The sequence below is a fragment of the Lontra canadensis genome, unplaced genomic scaffold, assembly GCF_010015895.1.
Source record: "Lontra canadensis isolate GAN:19392208 unplaced genomic scaffold, GSC_riverotter_1.0 scaffold349, whole genome shotgun sequence".
In the NCBI taxonomy this organism is placed as follows: domain Eukaryota; kingdom Metazoa; phylum Chordata; class Mammalia; order Carnivora; family Mustelidae; genus Lontra; species Lontra canadensis.
In genome coordinates this window covers 114,631-134,689 of record NW_022631343.1, presented here as the reverse complement: position 1 = coordinate 134,689, position 20,059 = coordinate 114,631, and the positions used below count along the sequence as shown (strand labels likewise).

The window sequence follows — 20,059 nt, the reverse complement described above, 5'->3', positions numbered from 1 at the left end:
CACGCTTGAAAAGCTATCCTGAGAGCCAGCTGTGTGTGTAGGGGGGGTCTCAGTCCTGAGCAGGTGGATGGATCCCCAGTCATCTTGCCCCCCCTCGCCCCCTTTGCCATAGTGACCAAGAACACAGGCTGTCTCCCTTGGACCCCACAGTCGGAGCACTGAGCTCTGTGGAGTGCCATGCATTTGTGGATCCTGTCCTGGGCGACATGGGGCTGCTGAGCTGAATCACTCCCCTGGTATCAAGTGGCACTGTTGGTCCTCATCACAGTGTGAAGATATTTATTGTCTGTTCCTTCCACTGGAACAGAAGGCAGAGACTGCTGCCTGATTCTTGTTCCCACCCGAAGCCGGTCCTTAGGGTTTAGTATTGTGTCTCCAGGCTGTGGGCGCTCAGAAAATGCCTGACAATGAACCCAAGAGTGAATGAATGAGTGAATTTCCCCGAGTAAAGGGAGAGACGGAGATGATCACATTATAGGTGAACTGGAAAAGAATGTGCGTAACATACACATGGTAGACACCAGCAGTTGTTAGAACAAGACAATGGGTACAGCCAAGTTCACCCTGAGTATGTGAACATTTTCATTCAAAGATGAAGTTAGGGGCGCCTGGGTGGCTCAGTGGGCTAAAGCCTCTGCCTTCGGCTCAGGTCGTGATCCTAGGGTTCTGGGATCGAGCCTCACATCAGGCTCTCTTCTCAGCAGGGAGCCTGCTTTCCCCCTCCCCCTGCCTGCCTCTCTGCCTACTTGTGATCTCTGTCAAATAAATAAATAAGATCTTTTTTTTTTTTAAATGAAGTTATGTTGCTGGAGAAATATGGATGAATGGCATCTCACCCTGAAATGGTGAATCAGGAAGGCTTCCTGGTAGAGGTGACCAGAGGGGCACTATGAGAGAGCACTTAGGAATGAAGGGGATACAAACAGGAGGCAGGGGCAGGAAAGACATTGCAACAGACGTTAGCATGTGGGTGATGGATGATCTGGCGACAGGAAGGAGCAGAGTGTGAGGGAGTCACGGTCAACAGGGCAGGGAGGGGCAACCGTGTACCCGGCCAAGCAACTAGGCTTAATTCTGGGGCCACCGGGATCCAGGGAATATTCAAATAGGAGACGGACTGGGTAGCTGCGTTATGTAGCTGTACTGCTTCAACCCAATCCCCCAATCCTTCTCTTTTCCCTGGAGGATGACCAGGGTTCCTGTACATCTCAAGGAGTATCATTTTAGGAATTCGCTTTTTTACTTAGCAAGTTTGTTTTCCCCTAAAGGTATCAGAAAGTCATAAAATGGGCACCTGGGTGGCTCAGTCAGTTGAGCATCTGACTCTTGATTTCCTCTCAGGTCATGATCTCAAGGTCATGGGGTCAAGCCCCTTGTCAGACTTAATGCTCAGTGGGGAGTCTGCTTGGGATTCTCCCTCTCCTTCAGTCCCTCCACCAGCTCACGTGCTCTGTCTGTCTGTCTCTCTCTCTCTCGCTCACTCGCTCAAATAAATAAAATAAAGTCATAAAACAGAGGCAGTTCTCTTAAAGGAATGGGAGGTGGAGAGGCCTCCTGATGGAAGTCAGAGAATGGGGTATGCTGGGACACCTGGGTTGCTTTCCCTGCGATGGAGGGTGCCAGCCCAGGATACGTTCCCATCACAATTTTATCCGCCCCGGATGTTTGGCTCCGTGCAGACAAAACAGAGAGAAAGTGGTTGTTTTTGTTTGCTTGTTTTTGGACAAAAGTGACACATTTCTGGCCTTGAAAGCCGATAAGCCTTCTTCCCCCAGGCTCAAATCCGAGCTCTCTCTTTGGTGCCACATTTTTGTCCTCCTGAGATCCCACTCCTTTTGCAAAATAAGCTAAACAAAGCACTGTCAGCTGCTCGGCTCAGGGCTCCTGCCATCTGCCCTTGGTTGTCCCAGAGGATGACTCCTAGCACTCCCTAAGGGAACAGATTATGTGTTTTGTTTTGTTTTTTAGAAGAACAAGCTACCGGACAGGGAGGTAGGACTGGGCATGAGGACTTTTGAAGTCTCCCATTTGGAAGGCCTGCCTGTTTGGCCATGGTCGTGGGACCGACGGCCGCTGTGGTCGCATCCAGAGCAAGGGCTGAGGCTGCCTGTGTGTGTTTAGAATAGTCTTTACGAAGGTGGTGAATCGAGGTGCTTTCTCATGACTACAACCTTGGACCCACCCTCCACAAGCTCACCTGCACCAAAATGTTTAAAGAATTAGCCAGAAAAATGTGGAATCAAGAAACGGTGGATAAACTCTTTTTCACAGATTAATGTTTAAAGTACTCAGCAAGATTTATCCATTACCTGGAGCTGTCCTAGATACTAAGGAGCTCTAAAGACACCAGTTCTTTTTCTGAAAGGACCTTCCAATCCAAGGGGCTCCTTGTAGAATGGAGGCCTCTGCTCCCTGGAAGGGACAGCAGGGACAAGTGTTGGGGCCAGGGGAAAGTCCAGGTGTGGCCTGAGGTTGGAATTGTTAGTTAGGGCCGTTGTAGGCCCCTTCCATTGAAACTATGGCCAAAAGATGAGCGTCTTTGGGAAGGCTGCAGACAGTGACAACTCTTGGTTTGAAGTTCTTTGTTCCTATAAAAATTGTCTATATTGGCCTGAGTTGTCTGATGAGATTTCTGGGTAAGGACTGAAGCCATCATCCTGGTAATGGGGCCAGGTCTCAGGCTTCAAGCTGACACGGCCCTGGTTCTTACCCAGCTCCAGTGTCTTCAGCTGCATGACCTTGCACAAGTGACAAAACCTCTCTGGGCCTCTCCTCCTCCCGAAAAATGGGCAGAGTACCATTTGCCTTCCAGGAACAGGCAACACCGTGTGTTGAGGGTTGACATGGTAGGGACTGGTTTATTGAGTTGTAGCAGATCCCTTCACGCACATAGAAATGAACAATCCTTTGAAATACTGAAAAGTGAGGATATCGCTCACGGTCGATAGGAACACGATCAGGGACATCTGGTAATTCTAATGAGCAGCAGTGTTTCCAAGTCACCCGCCCTGCAGAGCCTGAAGGGAAGAAATTGGGTCCTTTGTTATCTGCTGTGGTATTTGTAGTCCTTAAAATGATTTGTTTTCTCTGAAAGGGAAATGTATCTCCTCCAATCACCTATTTGCTGTTGGCCCTCCCACCGGAACGTAAGTTCCCTGAGAACAAGGTGGGATATGTCCTCATTCGACATGGCATCTTGGGGGCTTAGCCCTGGTGCTCCCTACGCACCTGTGGAACCAAGCAGATTTTAAAGGCCAGACCTTTCCTTCTGCAGCTTTAACCCAGGGTAGCGTCTTCTCTATTGGCACAAGCATCCTTCCCAACCAGATTCTATTCCTTTAATCCTTCCCCCTTGCAGGATCAGAAATACAAAACTAACTCAACCATCGCAGACGCGTCTTTCCACATACGTGCTACCCGCAGAACAAAGGCTGTCTTTCCCTTGTCTGTTCTCTCTCCCCTTTACCCTGTTCACAGGCTGGGGGCCACCTACCTCCTAGCACCAAAGTGCTCATGCCTCATGGGTCGCTTTCGTTCTTCCCATTTCACAGATGGGGAATGTGTGGCCCCGGTGAGTTGCGCTACGGGTCCAGAGTCATCAAACTGGTATATGGCTCCTCTGGACCCCATTTCTGACTCACGTGACTTTCTTAGCTGCATGTCTGCCTTTTGTAGGAGTCCACAGTTGCCTGTTTCCAAAACAGTATCGCCCTCCCCTTGTACAAGTCACCGATGATTTCATGATGCCGCAAGAGACAGGGCATAGGACGTCAGGCATGCAGGGAGGGAGAGCTGGGGCCTGTGCTGCGGAGACAGGGGAAGCTGCAGGAGCTGGCACTGGAGGAGGGAAGCCAGGTCCGAGATAAAGCGTTCTGTCCCTAAGCCATCCATCACAGCCCGGTGAATGGGGCCCTGTTAGCCATCTGCACAGGCCCCGGGCTCCGGCTTTGTTGGTTGCCATGACGACCCTTGGCCCTGACAACAGAGGCGCACTTGGCTGTGTGTGTCATTGTGTCCCATCCAGTCTGCAGAAAAGCCAACAGACAGCCTGGGCTGCGGCCCGGGAAAGGAATGTCCTGCACCTCTGCCAGTACTTTTGTCTCTGCCCTGGGAGCAGATAGGAGAATGAGAGACAGAGCATCTTTGGGGGCCCCAGAGAGGCCTGGGGGTCCATTTCTAGCCAGTGACTCTGTGAACATTTTGTGTTCACGGGGCCTATGAGGCCGCATAGTGGAAAGGTGAGCCAGACACATCTTCAGGACATTTGTGGAGTGCATCTGATTTATTCCATAATTGTTTGCCGTCAGGGACTGCTCTGGGGCTGGGGACACAGTAGGGACCCAAGTCTCACGTCTCAGTTCACACTCTCTAGCCCATGAATTAGGTTCAGAAGGTATTATCCCTATTTCTCAGATGAGGAAAATGGGGCACAGAGAGGTGGCTTAGCATGCCCAAGGTCACACAGCAAGTAGAGGAGTCTGGTGTCACGTTCAGCACCCCACACATTACTTTTCCAAATGGCCCCACGGGTTTCTTTCTTCCTGTATTTTTGGGATGTTTAACTCTCAAAGTCAGAAACCCTCCATTTCCAGAGGGACGGGAATCCTTCAGACCTGGGTCAAGTGCAGGGTCCAGCATTCACCTCTGAAGACAGTAGTTCCCAGCCTCCCCTTGGGGGCTTCATGTCACACCCCTGAGACTGGTTTAGTTGTGCTGGTGGAGCCCTTCCTAGGTCTTCTGCTCCTGGAGATTGTCACAGGTGGCCAAGGCTAAAAACCGCTGACTCTGAGCTGGGAGACCCTGGAGCAGCCCCCCAACCTTTGGAGGCTGCCATCCTGCACATGGCTGCAATTACATATGCAGGTGCATGGCGTGTAGTAAGTGAGCAACGAACAGGAGCCAATACTTTGATGACTTTTCTTCTTCCAACAGTTTTTTTGTTTTTTTGTTTTCTGGTTTTTTTGTTTTGTTTTGTTTTGCCATTTCCCCCATTGATTTAAACACTGCACTGGCCTCTCCCCATCCCATCCCGCCCTAGGAATGCACCAGGAAGATTAGAGGGAGCAAAGAGAAGTAATTAGCATTTTAATTAAAGGAGTGGGGGCAGGGGAGCAGCGGGTGGGCCTGGAGGGCTCAGGGTCGGGTTGGACCAGGGTTTGCGACTTGTTTTGACTGAGACGCACAGTAAGGAGCCGCGTTCCTGGCAAGTACCCTGCATGCCTCAGACAAAAATTACCCTTCCCCGCCATGTGCTTGGATACTTCCTGTTCTGTTTTCTTTACGGGTTGATTTAAATTTCCCTTTCTGTTCTGGTCACATCAAGGAAGGATATCCCTGTGTGATGCTAAGCTACCTTTGACCCCGGACTGATAAGCCTCTTGATGCGCAGAATACACAAGGCGTGGGGGACCGAGCGGAGACACCGATGTTCACACTGCCTGTAGGGCGGGAGAAGGGGATCAGGAGCAATGCAGTGGGGTTTCCCGCATACTGGCCAGTTGGTTCTTGGGGTCGGAAGGGGTCATGGAAACTATGTGATCCAACACGTGGGGAAGCTGAGGCCAGGAGAGGCAGATGTGTTCGGTTCCTAAGCCAAGCAAGGGCTGTGGTGGACAGTCGTGTACACAATGATTCCAGACTTGGGCAGAGGAGAGTATGATTGTTAAATTGTTGTTTTAGCACAAATTTCAGACCCGTGCACTAATTTTCACGGGCGTCCTCCAGTAGACCTTTCCAAAGGCCGGTGTTGCTGTCCCCGTTTCACAGCTCAGATGTGTTCAGTTCCCTCCCTGCAAACACTGACCCGGGAACTGTGCTGAGCTCTGGGTACCACGGAGAACAAGAAAAGCCTGATCCCCTCTCTCCCGGGTTTTGCGTTTTTCTAAGCGTGATTGGAGTGGCTCAGACGGGAAAAGTGATGTGAGATGAATTTTCCTTAAAAAGGTTGGGGACGCAGTAGAAAATGATGAAAGGAAAGTAAGAGAGGAAGCCAAGAGCACACCGAGGGTATCGGTGCCCCGGTCCCGGCGAGATGATGCAGCTCGTGCCAGCACGGTTTAGGGACTTGCCCACAGGCAGGACCCCTGGGCACCCATCTCCCTGCTGTCACTATCAGGGGAGAAAGGGAGCCTTCCTGTGTGACTGCCTTGCATCTGAGAGGCTCCAGAGCGTGTCCACAGGGAGAGACTGCCTTCTGTTGGGCCCCTTTCCTCCGTGACCCCAGACACCTCCATGGACCTCAAACACAGAGCTCTAGAACCAAGCGCCGCATCATCTGCGGAGAACACAAAAGGGAGGGACAAGTCAGAGATAGAGGAAACTCAAATGTCTGAAGAGCCTGTGATCTGCCAGGCTGTTCACATCAGTTGTGCCTAATTTCCAGCATGACCAATGGGAGAGACCTCACTCTCCCCACCCCGTAAATAAGGACACTGAGGCTCAGAGCGTTTTGGTAAGTTTCGCTCTTTCACACAGTGACGTAAGACCGTGAGCTTTAGCGCTAAAGCCCAGGCTCAGCACACATAGCTGTAGTGTCTGTTACAGCACTCATGACAGACGTCACTAATCTATCACAGCGCTGTTTAATCTCGATCTTGGTCACGGGTTCATCACCAGCACCTACACACAGTGCCTGGCATACGGCAGGTCACAGCGGTATCTGCTAAGGGGATGCCCGAAGCAAGCAGGGTACATGACAGGCTGTAGCAAGCAGGCACTCAGACGCAGGCCTGCGTGACCTCACACCCTTGTCTTGTCCCCTCTCTGTAAAAGGGGAGGGCTGGCTCCGTAATTCTCTTGTTTACTTTCATGTTTTTATTGCGGTCAAATTCTCATAAAACAAGATTACCCATTAACCACTGTAAGTGATCAACTCGGTGCCTTTGGCACATTCACAAAGAGGCAGACGTCGCCACCAGCTCCAGAACTTTCTTATCATCCCCAACAGAAACCCCGTACCCACTAGAAAGTCCCCCCAGCTGGCCCCTCTCCCCAGTTCTGGCAACCGCTCACCTACTTTCTATTCTTTGGTTGTACCTGTTCTAGACGTGCCGTACAAATGGAAGCCAGGCGTGGCCGCCCGTGTCTGGATTCTTGCCCCGAGCGTCATGTTTTTGTGCTTCCTCCACTTTGTAGCATCTGTCAGCACGTCATTCCTTATTGTTCTGGAGAAGGACTCCGTGGTGTGGACAGACCCTGTGTGGTTTACCTGTTTGGCCATTGACATGCACTTGGGTGGCTCCCATCCTTGGTATTGTGAATGGTGCTGGTATGAATGTGTGTGTACATTTATCTCTCTGAAAAGTTCCTATTTTGCATTCTCTGAGGTGTACACTTAGGAGTGGAATTGCCGGGGCACCTGGGGGGCTCAATCGGTTGAGCATCTGACTCTTGGTCTCAGCTCAGGTCTTGATCTCACAGTTGTGAGTTCAAGCCCCGCATTGCGCTCTGCACTGGGCATGGTGCCTTCTTCAACAACAACAAGAAAAGGAGTGGAATTGCTGGGCATTGTGGTATCCTGTGTTTAACTTTTCAAAGAACCCGTAAGTCTTAAAGGCTAGGGATTTAGAAGCTGGTCCCTGGCTCCTTCCTCCCTTTCAACCCTCACCTTAGTAGGTGCCCTCTGACTTGCCTCAGGAGCCCCCCTCCTCAGCTCACAGTGACCCCAGCATCTCACGACGTGCGGCTTGTTCCGTGCACCCCGCCCCTGGACCTGGCTGAGCAGGACCCTTTGGAATCAGACGGAAGAGCTGGGCTCCCTCCCCCCACACAGCCAACCCTGTGCCCCATCTTCCCTTCCCTCTGTGATTTCATGTCCTGGTGACCCTCGCTATGCACCTGACTCTTGCCCATTCTGTAACTCATCCCCCCTGAGCATCTGCTGAAGCCCGCACCTCCCCTTTCCTGTGGCTTCTGAAAAGCTGCTCCGCTTTGAAGGTGCAGCTCAGGTGACACGTCACTGACATCGTAAGCCCCACCAGAATGAACCTCTCTCTGCCTTCCCACAGCACCTTATGTATTTGTACCAGCAAAAGTCAAGATTTCATACCATCTTACGCAGAATTACTTGTTGACAGTGAAATGGAAAATTTTTATATACATATCTTGCCAGGTTATTTTGAGGATTTATTGACATGAAGAGGAAAGCAGCCCTAGTGCATTAAACTCTCCCATTCTCTCCCCTCGTTCGTCTGCCACTAAATTATGAGCTTCAGAAGGAGAGGAGCATTTTACCCATCTCCATACCCACAAAAAGCAGTGCCTTGCCTGTAACAGGCACCTAATTAATTTTTGTTGATTGAATAAGTGGGCTAGATAAAGTGAGCACATGACATCAACTCTTCTGATTGTTGGAGACATATTGTGCTAAGAATTCACGTCTGATAGAGATCGGGTTTTGTTATAAGGTCAATTTCAACTGCAGGCCACCGAAATGTCACCGCCATATATTTCCCATTGTGACATTTTGTAATTGAAAGCGTGCAGGTGTGACTCTCACTTTCACGGAGCATTCAAATGTTAATGTGCACATTCTCAGAGATTCTCTCGCATTTTCAAACACGTGCTTAATGGAAATTAAATTGTGTGGAGTCTTAAGTGCTCCGGTTTGACACAAATGGTTTTAAATGAGAGACGGCAGCCGCTGGTTCTGCATATAGTCACTGTGCTGCTAAATGAACAGGCTTGCTTTGCGTTGGATATGCTGCTGGAATAGATTTAAAAAAAAAAAAAAAAAAAAAACCCACTGAGTTATCGAGGAAGGAGTACGGTTTCTCAGTTAATTTATGGTCACACGTTCCAGACCCACGCTCTCCTCAATAACATTTCCTCTGGTAAAAAGCAACAAAGTTTCCTCTCTGAACTGGATCATTTGTATCCATCAAGCCCCGGCATCTAATAAGATGATGGGTAGGTGTTTTGTCATTCGCTGAGTTAATCGATATTGTCCTAAGGAAAAGCAAGAACAGTCCCAGGCGTTCCTATAACCAAGGTCGGATAAATCACCCACCCGAAACTCCGTGTCCTCACCTCCAACACAGGAGACACCTTCCCAGCTGGATGGCTGGGCCCACTGAGGGGGATAAAGCGCCTTTCTGAACCCGTACCCCACTCCCTCACCCTGCAGTCACTGCCTCCCAGAGCACCCACCCGGAGACACTGTGTCCTTAACCATGTGGCACCTGCAGTGCTGAGGAGGAGAGCCCTAGGCAGGCACTCCCAGTGCACACTCCCAAGATGAGGAGCTCAGTCTGAGTCTCTAACCGTGCTATCAGCCGGACTCCGGAACCTGACACTCCTGGCCCTCCCCCATGGCACCGGCTCACCCCCAGGGATACGGGGACTCGGGGACTCTTGGCCCCAACAGCATCAGCAGGGAGGGGGGCGCTCATGGCCAAGCTGGGCTGCAGGCTGGGGCCAGGAAGCATCCATGTCCGGGACCTCCATCCTCTCTTGCAGCCACTTCTCTGTTACACACTGTTTGCCCTGAAACACCCTGTCTGCATGCCGGCTCCTCTCCCAGGGTAGCAGGTGGTGGACCCCACAGCTCCCGGGACTCTGGCCTATCCCCATCCAGTCAGCTGTGGTCGGGGGGTGACACAGCATGGACAGGGCTGCCGGGTCTGCACCCCTGTAGACAGAGAGGGGAGTTTCTGAGAGCGGGAAGGCATGGTGTGCTGAATGGACACCCCAAAGCTCCCTCCTGCAACCGCTTCCCAGGGTGCACCTCAGTGGCCTCATCTCTGAACAGTGGACAGTGATGTAGCCATTCATCTCCTGGGGTTTTGGGGTGAAACAGGCAGGTGTCTGCAGCACCTCTAGGTGCTCAGGTCATGGTCATGTCTGGAGGGCAAACACTGCACCTGATGGTCCCAGTGCCCTGCGTCCAGTGCTCATGGGGGAGGGAGGGGCGCATAGTAGGTGCACCATGAGAATTCATGGAATGAGTGAGTCCTTAAAGCAGTGCCAGCATCACCCTCCTTTGCTCAGTCTCTGCTTATAATAATACGGCCCCACGTCCCATTAGCTCTGGGTGCACTGGGGTGGGAGCACTGCCAACTCATCGTCCTGAGCTTGGCACCAGACACCCGCCGGTGTCCTCACCCAGGCTGCTAAGCCCACCCACCACCTCTAGCTGGTTCTTCCTCCACGCATGCTTTGTTGCAGAGTGAAGAGAGGGACATCTATGAAGTGTTAGGACTCAGCGACTCTGGGGTCAGACAGATCTGTTTTCAGATCCACCATTAACCTCTCTGTGCCTCTGTGTTTTCACCTGTAAAGAGGGGAGCACAAAGCATTGTTGTGGGCATTTATAGCAATAATGAGTATTAATAGTGCCCTATGCAAAGAGCTTAGCACAGCGTGCAGCGTTGCAGAAAGGACGCGGGAAACAGGGTCCACAAGTTGTGAGACGTGAATGGCTCCATCATTGTTCTGAGTTACAACACAATACAATGGAAAATACACACTCCAGATAACAAAGCGGGGATTTAGCAAGAAGACCCACAAACCAAAAGATGCAGTGGGAACACACTTCAGTGGTGGCCTGGGGAGGGACTGAGGGGAGGTGACAGAAGAAAACAGACAGGGTGGGGGTGTTGCTCCAGGCCCACAAAGCAACGGGCAGCCGGCAGATCTAGCCAGGGGGGGCAGGACTTGGGAGGGGTCAGAGGGAATCCGCATACAGGTGGCTCAGGAGCTGAGAACCCTCACTCCTGGGTTTCAGAGCAAAGTTCCACATCCAGGGAACCCCCTCCATCTCCAGCAAACTCAAGAAGGTTGGTCACATCCCTGGAAGCATGCACTTCCCAAAACAGGGCGCCAGAAACTGCACGGGGTCCTGGGATTCCCAGACAGTGCTGGGGACCAGTGTCCTGGGCGGGGACAGGCAGGGGTGTCCCAGCCTCCTGTGTTGTGCAGCCACTGCATCTGCTCTGAACCCTCCTCCATCTGAGCCCTCCCGTCTCCCTAATCGGGCTGGCTTGTCCCAGGTGTGTGACACACTGAGCTTGTCAGCTCACCTACAGAGGGATCTCAAGCCAGCTCTGTCCCTTTGCTCTGATTTTTCATCTAGAAAATGTGCACAGTGATCCTGCCTGGCGTGTGGTCCAGGTCAAATGAAAACACTTTTATTGGGGCGCCTGGGTGGCTCAGTGGGTTAAAGCCTCTGCCTTTGGCTCAGGTCATGATCTCAGGGTCCTGGGATCGAGCCCCGCATCGGGCTCTCTGCTCAGTAGGGAGCCTGCTCAGAGAAAGCCTCTCTCTGCCTGCCTCTCTGCCTGCTTGTGATCTCTGTCAAATAAATTAAAAATAAAAAATAAATAATTTTTTTTAAAAAGAAAGGAAAAAAAACACTTATTGAAGAACTCTCCACAACTAACATGGGTCTCGAGCCCACAACCCAGAGAGCAAGGGTCACATGCTCCTTGACTGAGCCAGCCAGGCACCCCAGCGCCCTTGTCTTTAAAAGTGTACATTCCGTATGAAAGCAAAGGATGTGATGCCAGAAGAACCTTCTCCACAACGTGGGAAATGGCTGGCCTGATTGTGCGTTTCTGGTTTCTTGCAGGGTGGAAGCGTGTGAAGGGGCCTCTGTTCCTGGAGGATAGGATCATGGCCTTCATGTTGCTTAGCCGGCGGCTGGCCTGCACCTTCCAGCACAACTACCACCTGCTCCCACCCAGTAAGCCATGGGGGGTCTTGGCAAGAACTGGTCCTGATGACTGGGGATTCTTGGGGCTGGCCAGCCAGTGCTTCTGGGGCTGTCTTCCCCTCACACACGTGAAAACTGTCCCCATCACTGCCCCTGCCAGGTTTCCTATATCTGCCACGCGCTCCTGTCCCTGCGTGAACAGCTGTATGGTGGGCAGGAAGCTGATCCGGCTTGGAGCCACGTTGCTTGCCTGGAGGGACATCCCCAGCAGCCTGAAGGGTCCAGCCTGTCCTCACAGGGGCTGTTGGGGAAAACACGTAGCTGAGCTTGCTACCAAGGAACAGGAGGGCTACAAACATCCTCGTGATTGACCTAAAGGCCAAGTGGGCTTCAAGGGCGCTGGATAGGAGGCAGCTGCCCCCACTGGGCTCTCCCTCACCTGCACCCACGCGCACCCAGCTGGCCCACAGCACCGCCCGCCCTGCGGCCATGTCTCTATAGGGCTTCTGTTTCTCTCCGCCTCACTGAGTGCAAGCAGCTCAGCTAGGCCAGCCTCACCAGGATCCCGTGAGACCTCCCTCCCAGTAGCCCCACCAGGAAGGCACGCATGAATGCCGTTTTACAGGTGAAAGAGCCGAGCCTCAGAGAAGCAGAGTCAGTCTAGCTGCAAACACTGGGTTATCATCCCTCCCCCATGTGCCTCCCTAGGCCTCTGGGGAAGGGAGGGGCTAGCGGTAACCCCCTTAGGGAAACCTTACACTCTCACCCCCAGCCTATCCCAGTTCTCTTGGAGCCCCATAGTTGTCATCGTGGTATCTCTTTCTTGTTGGTCTCATCTGCCTTCTGAAGACAAAGTGCTGGCCGTGGTCTCGGTTAGCATGTTGAATGCTGGTGTTTATACCCTGGGTGGGGTAAAGAGCAGGCGTGTTCTCTCTCCCGCAAGAGTATTAGCAGGTTTTGTTTAAAACAAAACAAAACAAAACAAACAAACAAACAAAAAACGAACCAACCATTTAATTTGGGCTGATTTTACAAGTACCGAGAAATTAGTAAGATCGTCCAAAGAGGTCCCCTGTGCCCAGTGTCCCCCACGGCTAAAATCTTGCATCGCCAGGATGCTCTTGTCAAAAACTAAGAGGCTGACCTTGTACATTACTATTACCCAAACTCCAGACTTCTCTTCGGATTTTACCAGCTTTTCCCCTGACACCTCTTTCTGGATCCAGGACCCAGCCTGACTTCCCCTAGCCCACTTAGACGTCATGCACTTTCCTCTGGTCTGTGACAGTTTCTGCCTCCCCTTGTTCTTGACCTCCACAACCTCGAGGAGTTAGGTTTTGAGGTTTGGTTTTGTTTTAGGCAATTATAAGAGAAGCATATTAATGCTGACCCATTATTATATTAAAAATGAACCAACACCTGACTGATGGTGCAGGTATGGCGTGCTCCAAGCAGGAGGGGAGTCCTCCCTAGCTAGTACTGTGGAGCACCTGCTGGGTGCTGAGCGTGGTGCCCGGCGCTGGGGGCAAGAGAGCGTGGCCCCATGGGGCCCCAGCCTGGTGGCACACGTGGCTCTGCTTTCGCAGGTCGTTTTCAAGGACAGCAGAGCCTTCCCAAGTTCACGACCAGGAAGGAGCAGTGGGTCAGGACTCCTACAACTGGGCCCCATTTCCAGTGGGCAGGACTGTGAGGCTCCATCTCGCGTGGGGAAAGGGTGGGGGTACTGGTGTCCTCCCGCTTTGCCTGTTTCTTGCTCAGAAGGAATGGTGCATGTGAAAGCGCTTCTACGCTTCCACTGGGTGGGGAGTGACCTAACTCCCATTTTATAAGCACGGATATGGAGACGTGATGAAAAACCAGGAACGGATATGACTCAATCGGGGTGACCAGCTCTGCATGTTCTTGGCCAGAGCTGAATATTTTTTTGGCACACTTGCGTGCGATGGAGAGAACCACACCGTAAGATTTTTTTTTCTTTTCTTTTGGCGTATCGCTTTGACATATCTTGTACGACAGAAGAGGGATAAATGATTGATAGATGGGTAGATAGATAGACAGGAGTTTTTAAATACTTAACCACGGTGTTGGCAAAAATACAGGAATATGCGTACTCCTACACCGCTGATGGGCAAGTAGCAATAAGGAAATCATTGTAAAATGGTAGCTAACCTTTAATCCATTTAGTCCCCTGCGAGAGGAAAGAGGGACTCAGAGAAATTGTTCACTTTCCCAGAGTCTCAGCATGAGCAAGTGGCTGAACCAGGCTTTGAGCTGCGAGCCGGGCTGGCCCCCAAACTTGCAATCTTAACCACTCTATTAGTTATTGCCCTGTGACAAATAGCCCCAAACTTAGCAGGTTCAAGTAACGTACATTTAGTATCTCACGGTTTGTATGGATTAGGAATCTGTAGGGGAGGCAGGCAGCCTTGCTGGATGCTCCGGCTTGACGTCTTATAAGAGGGTATAGCTGAGCAGTGAGCCAGGGCTGCAGTCTCTTGGAAAGGCTCACTGTGGGAGCTGGGGTGGGGGGAATCCGCTTCCATGCTCAGTCCCATGGTTCCGGCTGGATTTGGGGCCACACGGACATCTCCACAGAGCAGCTCACAACCGGCACCTGCTTCCCCGGACTGAGGGAGGGTGCTTCAGTCCGTCACCACGCCTGCTGTGCTGAGGTGTCAGTGTGGTGTCTCCACCCATCGGATCACTGTGAAGCCACTTGACACGGTGGCTCATGGCTGTGACAGTGCTCCCAATGTCATTGCTTCATGCCCCTCCCCCCACATCATTGATAATCTTATCCTGGCAAATGGTGTGCAGAGACTGGGAGACTAGACAGCAAAGCCGTTACCTCTGGGTGGTGAAGTTGTTGATATTTTCCTCCAGGAGTGTGCTATCAAAAAAAAAAATAAGCAAATAAATAAAGGGCATGCTGCCTTCCTGAGAACATGACAAAGGGCTAGAACTTTGCTACTCAGAGGCAACATAGTGCACAACAACCCTCTGCCCGTACCATGCCTGTGATGCATTTGGCAAAAGACCTGAACAGCCTGGAGAGTCCCCTGTCCCCTTAGAGAACCAGAACGCCCAGGACAGTGACGGAGAAAGTTCATCGTCAGCCCCTGCAGTGTCCAGTTCGGCAGATGCAAACACAGACGGCAGCTGTGCCTCTGGCGCGGAGCCAAATGACGGCCAGGGCGTTAGACACAGAGAGACCCTGGGGATGGATCGGCCCCTGGGTCCCCCTCATCCACAGGAGTCCCCATTTGAGCGGCCACATCCCCTGGTCTCCGAGTCCGCAGCAGTGTTCCTGCTCCTGACGCCCTGCTCAGGTTAAAGAAGAGCCCAGGTCCCCTGAACAAGACAAGAATTCGAGAATGTGAGTCCTGTGTCATGAGGCTGCGGCCTGCAGTGCGTCCGAGGAATGACCGTGGGCTGACAGAGAATAGCGCCAGTGGTCCGGCTTAGCCGGCCATCACCCCACATCCTCCTCCTCAGGGCTGACAGAAGCTTCCCGGGAGCCTGGCCGGGAACCGAGGTTTTCCACAGAGCAAGAAAACAACACCAGGAACAGAGGAGAGATGCCCCCCTCTTCACAATCCACTGCCCCCCGCCCCTAAGCATGGATGAAAAAAGTCAAGAACCACCAGGCAATGGCAGGTTTTCCAAGATTGTCGCTTGCATCAGAAACCCCCGTTGGAGGCGGAGCACATGGGCAGAGTCCACTCCCACATCAGCTGGAGCCAGTGGAAAGAAAGGAGGAAGAAGGCTCTGTGGGCCGCCCATGTTCCTGAGAATAGGGATGCTGGACAGGATGTATTTTCTGCTCACCCTGCAAGGGAAGTAAAAACAGGAAAGTCAGCCAGAGTGGGGGAGAGTTTCAGCCTCCAGGTGGGACGGCAGCAGAACTGGCCCAGAGCAAGAGTGTCGGAGATGAGAAGTCCTAGGTCCTCGGTGGCCACCGACTTCTGACTCTGGGCAAGAGAAACCAGACGGTCGTTCTGGAAAGGGTACTTGAGGCTCCGTGGAGCAAGCTCCCGAGAGACGCGTCGTTGTGGTTGTGATGAAGTCAGCTCTGCAAATGCGATTGGCACTGGTTGTCAGGACGGTGTCCCTGTGATTGTGGCACGCTCCAACCGTGAGCTCTTCGGGGAAGGGATCAAAGAACTCCTTACAGATTTCCTCAGGGCCCGGAGATGAGCATGAGTCACAGAAGGTCCTCTGAGGGTCCCCTGGCCGCCGTGAAGAATGCCGTTCAGACACTCGGGAACTTAACTGTGCAGCAGAGAACACTGTGTGAGACGGAGGTGCGGGGGGTCTGTGAGGGCCGTCCCTCCTGCCCCCCGATACTGAAACCTCTGGGAAGAATGTTGCCCTTTACACTGGTTCCAGTGGCCACACCATTGGCGGCTACACCAATGGCATTAAGACGTGAGGGCTTGGGGAGCAGCCATAGCTAGAAGAGCCATAGCAGATGGCGTGTCTTTGACTCAGGGCCAGCAAATGGCACTGTGGTCACCTTCGCCATCAAGAACAATGAACAACTCGAGGTCTTTGAATGCCGTGGCCCTTGGGCTGGCAGCTGTCTTGCCACAGCTGAGGAAGATGTCCCCAGACCAGCTCCTTGTTGGGTCTTGTGCCTGGACCATGAGATGCACAGAATCAGCTCCGGCTCGGAGGCCTCTGGAGGGTCCCAGCAAACCGTTCTCTGCGCGAAGGTGGTGCGTGAGACCTTGTGTGCAGTGGTTCCTGCCCAACTCAGCCCATACCCACAGCATTCATATTGGTGACCGCGTGTGGATCTGTGCGAGTCACAATCACACAGTGACTGGGAATATCTAGGGGAAAATGATGGTGGCCGCGGGCCTGGAGAAATTGGTCTGTGTTTGTGGGTTACAGTCCCACAACTGATCGCAAGTTTATGGAGGACACAAAGACATGATTATGTGTATGAGCACCCGTAAAATGTGGTTTATACCGGACGATGCGATGCCAACATTCAGGCCACGAGGCTAAATCTGACACAGATTACCCTTGTCGGTGGCACACTCGCTTCCTGGTATGTGGCATTTGTAGATCATTCAAAACAATGATGCTCTCTGACCACACAGACCCAAACTTTCAAACCCCGAGGTCTCACTGGAAGAAGTGTGATGCTCTTTTCATGGCTCAGAAAGGATTCGAACAGGACACACAGGACGACGGGCTAAGGATAACAGCAAAACTGATTCCTAAAGATTTTTGCCTCCCGTCTTGGAAGGTCACTAGTTGAACTAATTTCACATCAGCCCCACACAGAGGCCACAGTCTTCCCTTCCCCAGAGAGCCAGTGAGGAAGTGGTGTCCAGCCAGGTGCACCCCAAGTGCAAATCTGGGGGCCTCTATGGGATGTAGGTTACACTTGAAGTTCTTACTGGAGGTTGGTCAGATTTAAACAGATTTTAGGGAATGATACTTCTCTGGGATAGCATATAGTAATTTATACTACGAGTATTCTCCTGATATTTGTTAAGGATATAGATCTTAATTGGTTAAAAATAATAATAAGTAGGGTGGACAGTTGGGGAGAGGGAAGATAAGATTTTTTAAAAGTAAGGCAGAGCAAACAACTCCAACTGAACTTGACCTTGACCTTGGCCAGGCTCACATCCAGAGCCCTTGCTGTTTAGGAAACTGGCATTCGTTTATTACTCTCACTATAAAGATCAAGAGAACAGTAAAAACATTTGATGGCTGTTTTTATAGTTTGGAGTTAAACATTGACTCTGGATTGGCAAGGCCCCGAGGGTAGCAGGCATCGTCCCCAGACCTAGAGGGCTGGGCTGGACCCCTCCCCGCTACCATGCAGGGTCTCAGATCTTGGGGCACATGCCTGCCTCCTAGCTTTGATGCTTCATTAATGAATGAAAATGCTGGATGGGTCGATGTTAATTCAAACGTTGTGTGCTTCTTTGTGCCTCTAGGAATTTGTCTTTGAAAGAAGTGAGTTGTTTTGCTGCAAATGTTTCATTTCAGGGCCCGGCACTAGATGAGATGAAAGATAGTGTCTGGGAAAGGAGAGGTCTGTGGGACAAATTTTCAGCTTAGCCGCTTACCAGCTGTGTGACCTTGGGCAACCGAGTTGACCTTTCTGAGCTTCTGTGTCTTCTTCTGTAACACGGGAATAGTCATAACATCTACTTCCCAGGGGGTTGTGAGGCTTAAGTGAAACAATCCATGGAAAATACTCAGGGTGCTGCTGGGTATGGTCCCCATAAATTCCCAATGAAGGGACATCTCTGCTCGTGTGACTTGTAAGAGATCCCAGGGAAGGAAATCTGATTGTTTTCTCCTGTGGTCTATATATCACCATTATATATCATCATTAAGAGAATATTTGGGGTGCCTGGCTGGCTCAGTCTGTAGAGTGTGTGACTCTTCATCTCAGGGTCATGAGTTCAAGCCCCATGTTAGGCGTGGAGCCTACTTTAAAAAGAAGTACGTAAGAGAATATTTGTTATATTGGTATTTGGTTATTTTCCTCTACAAAAAGTCAAAAATGAGATCTAGTAGGAAAAGCAAGAGTATTAGACCTGGCTTCAAATCCTGACTCTGCAACGGACTAGCTGTGTGGCCTTGGGAAAGTTGCTTAACCTCTCTGCTCCTCCTCTGCAACCTGAGAACCATCTCTCGAGGGTTGTGGATAAATCAAAACCGTAGATGGGAGTTCCCGTGGGTAGGACCTCGGGCCTGCTTAGCACATGGTGGGGGCTGAATCGTGCTAGCTGCCCCATCTTCCTGTGTTCGATAGCTGTTGCCAGCAAACTTACCAGGCTGTGGTAGCCCAGAGGCCCTGGCCCTCTTCTGTCCATACCCACAAAGACTTGGCACATGGTAGGAACAGATGCAGATCTTGATACAGACTTGTCTGCCCGCCACCTGGGCCTCAGCCTCCCCGTCTCGTGCCCCTGATCCCTGAGGGATGGGTTCTCGCCCTCTCTCCACTCCCCTCTGCGGGTCGGCTCACAGCCCTTGGCATCCTCATACGCATAGCTCCACACGTCCGCACTCACTCCTGTCATTCCCCTCGAGACCCTTTAAGCTGCACTCCCACTGGGGCTGCTTCCAGTGCCAACATTTCCACTTTCCAGATCCCAGGGGATCTGGCTTCTGTGGTACAGTGTCAAGACACTTTCTGGAAAAAGGAAGAGCGGGCCTGTGTGTCCTCATTGGAGGACAGCTTGCAATTTTGAATTTTTCACTTCCCCTCTTTACTGGAAACAGAGCAGGATCCTCAGCGGTTAATAATTGTTTTTGGTTTTTTTTGTTTTTTTTTTTTATCCAAACATGTGTCCTTGTTTTATGCAGGTCTAGCTGGCATCGGTCTGGACCAGTAACCCTGTTCGGCCAAGGAGGAAATAAACAGTTTAATGTAAAAAAGAAGTCATCAATATGTTCCATGACCTTTAACTCAAGCTAATGGAACAAACTCTGTAGGGAATTCCCTTTTCATTTTCAGATCAAACAGAAGACAATAAAAGCCGGCTGGTTCATGCCTTGAAATAAGAATAACCATGAATTTTAACTGGACTTCGTGTTCAAAGGGTTACATTTTGTTACATAATTAATTCAAAAACCTCTTTGATATCCAGAGCAATTATGGAAAATTAAGAATGAATTTAAGTGTTTTCTAGTATGGCTGTGTGTGTGTGTGTGTGTGCAGGTGCATGTGTGTGAGACAGAGAGAGGGAGGGAAGGACAGAGCCTAGCACGTTCTTTGCTTCTCTGAGTTTTGGTTTTCTCTCCTATAAAATAAAAACAATACCGTACCCCTCAAGCTTGCACAAGGAGAAGTGAAATCATGTATATGATTTACACAAAGTGCCCAGTAATTCCCTAGTCTGATACAACTCAAGTAAAAGGAACTATCATTTCCCAGACACCACGTTTGTGCCAGGAAGATCAAAGATGAGCAGGGACATTAAAGGGATTTCTGGGCCACACTTACCTTGCGTTCACCACAACTTTCTTTCAGTCAGGGACCAAGATCTGGGGTTGAGGCTGCCTTTATCTCAGCCACATGCTGAGCCTTGTGGGTCTAGCCTGGGAACTCCCCTCTATACATTGATTATTATGCAAAAATGTGAAATGGATCTCAATCAAATGACTTGCGCTCCAAAGTTTGTTTATTTGATTTTTAAGCAAAAAACATGTGTTAAGTGGGGACCACCTGAAAATTAAAACAGTTGTTGTTTTGTTTTTTTTTTAAGATTGTATTTATTTGAGAGAGAGAGAGAATGGGAAGAAGGGGCAGGGGGAGAAGCAGACTCCCCGCTGAGCAGGGAGCCTGACATAGGATTTGATCCCAGGACCCCAGGATCATGACTTGAGCTGAAGGCAGATGCTTAACCAACTGAGCCACCCAGGCGCCCT

The 20,059-nt window shown here is 51.1% G+C and overlaps 1 protein-coding gene across 1 annotated transcript in view; it reads left to right on the top strand.

Moving 5' to 3' along the window:
* Positions 1–11,565: 11,565 nt before the first annotated feature.
* The window catches only part of LOC116862830 (4-aminobutyrate aminotransferase, mitochondrial), a 33,940-nt gene continuing 25,446 nt past the window's right edge, over positions 11,566–20,059 (top strand). Inside the window, exon 1 of the mRNA XM_032850260.1 lies at positions 11,566–11,680. Within this exon, the coding sequence (XP_032706151.1) occupies positions 11,611–11,680 (70 nt within the window). The 5' untranslated portion in view covers positions 11,566–11,610. The remainder of the gene's footprint in view (positions 11,681–20,059) is intronic.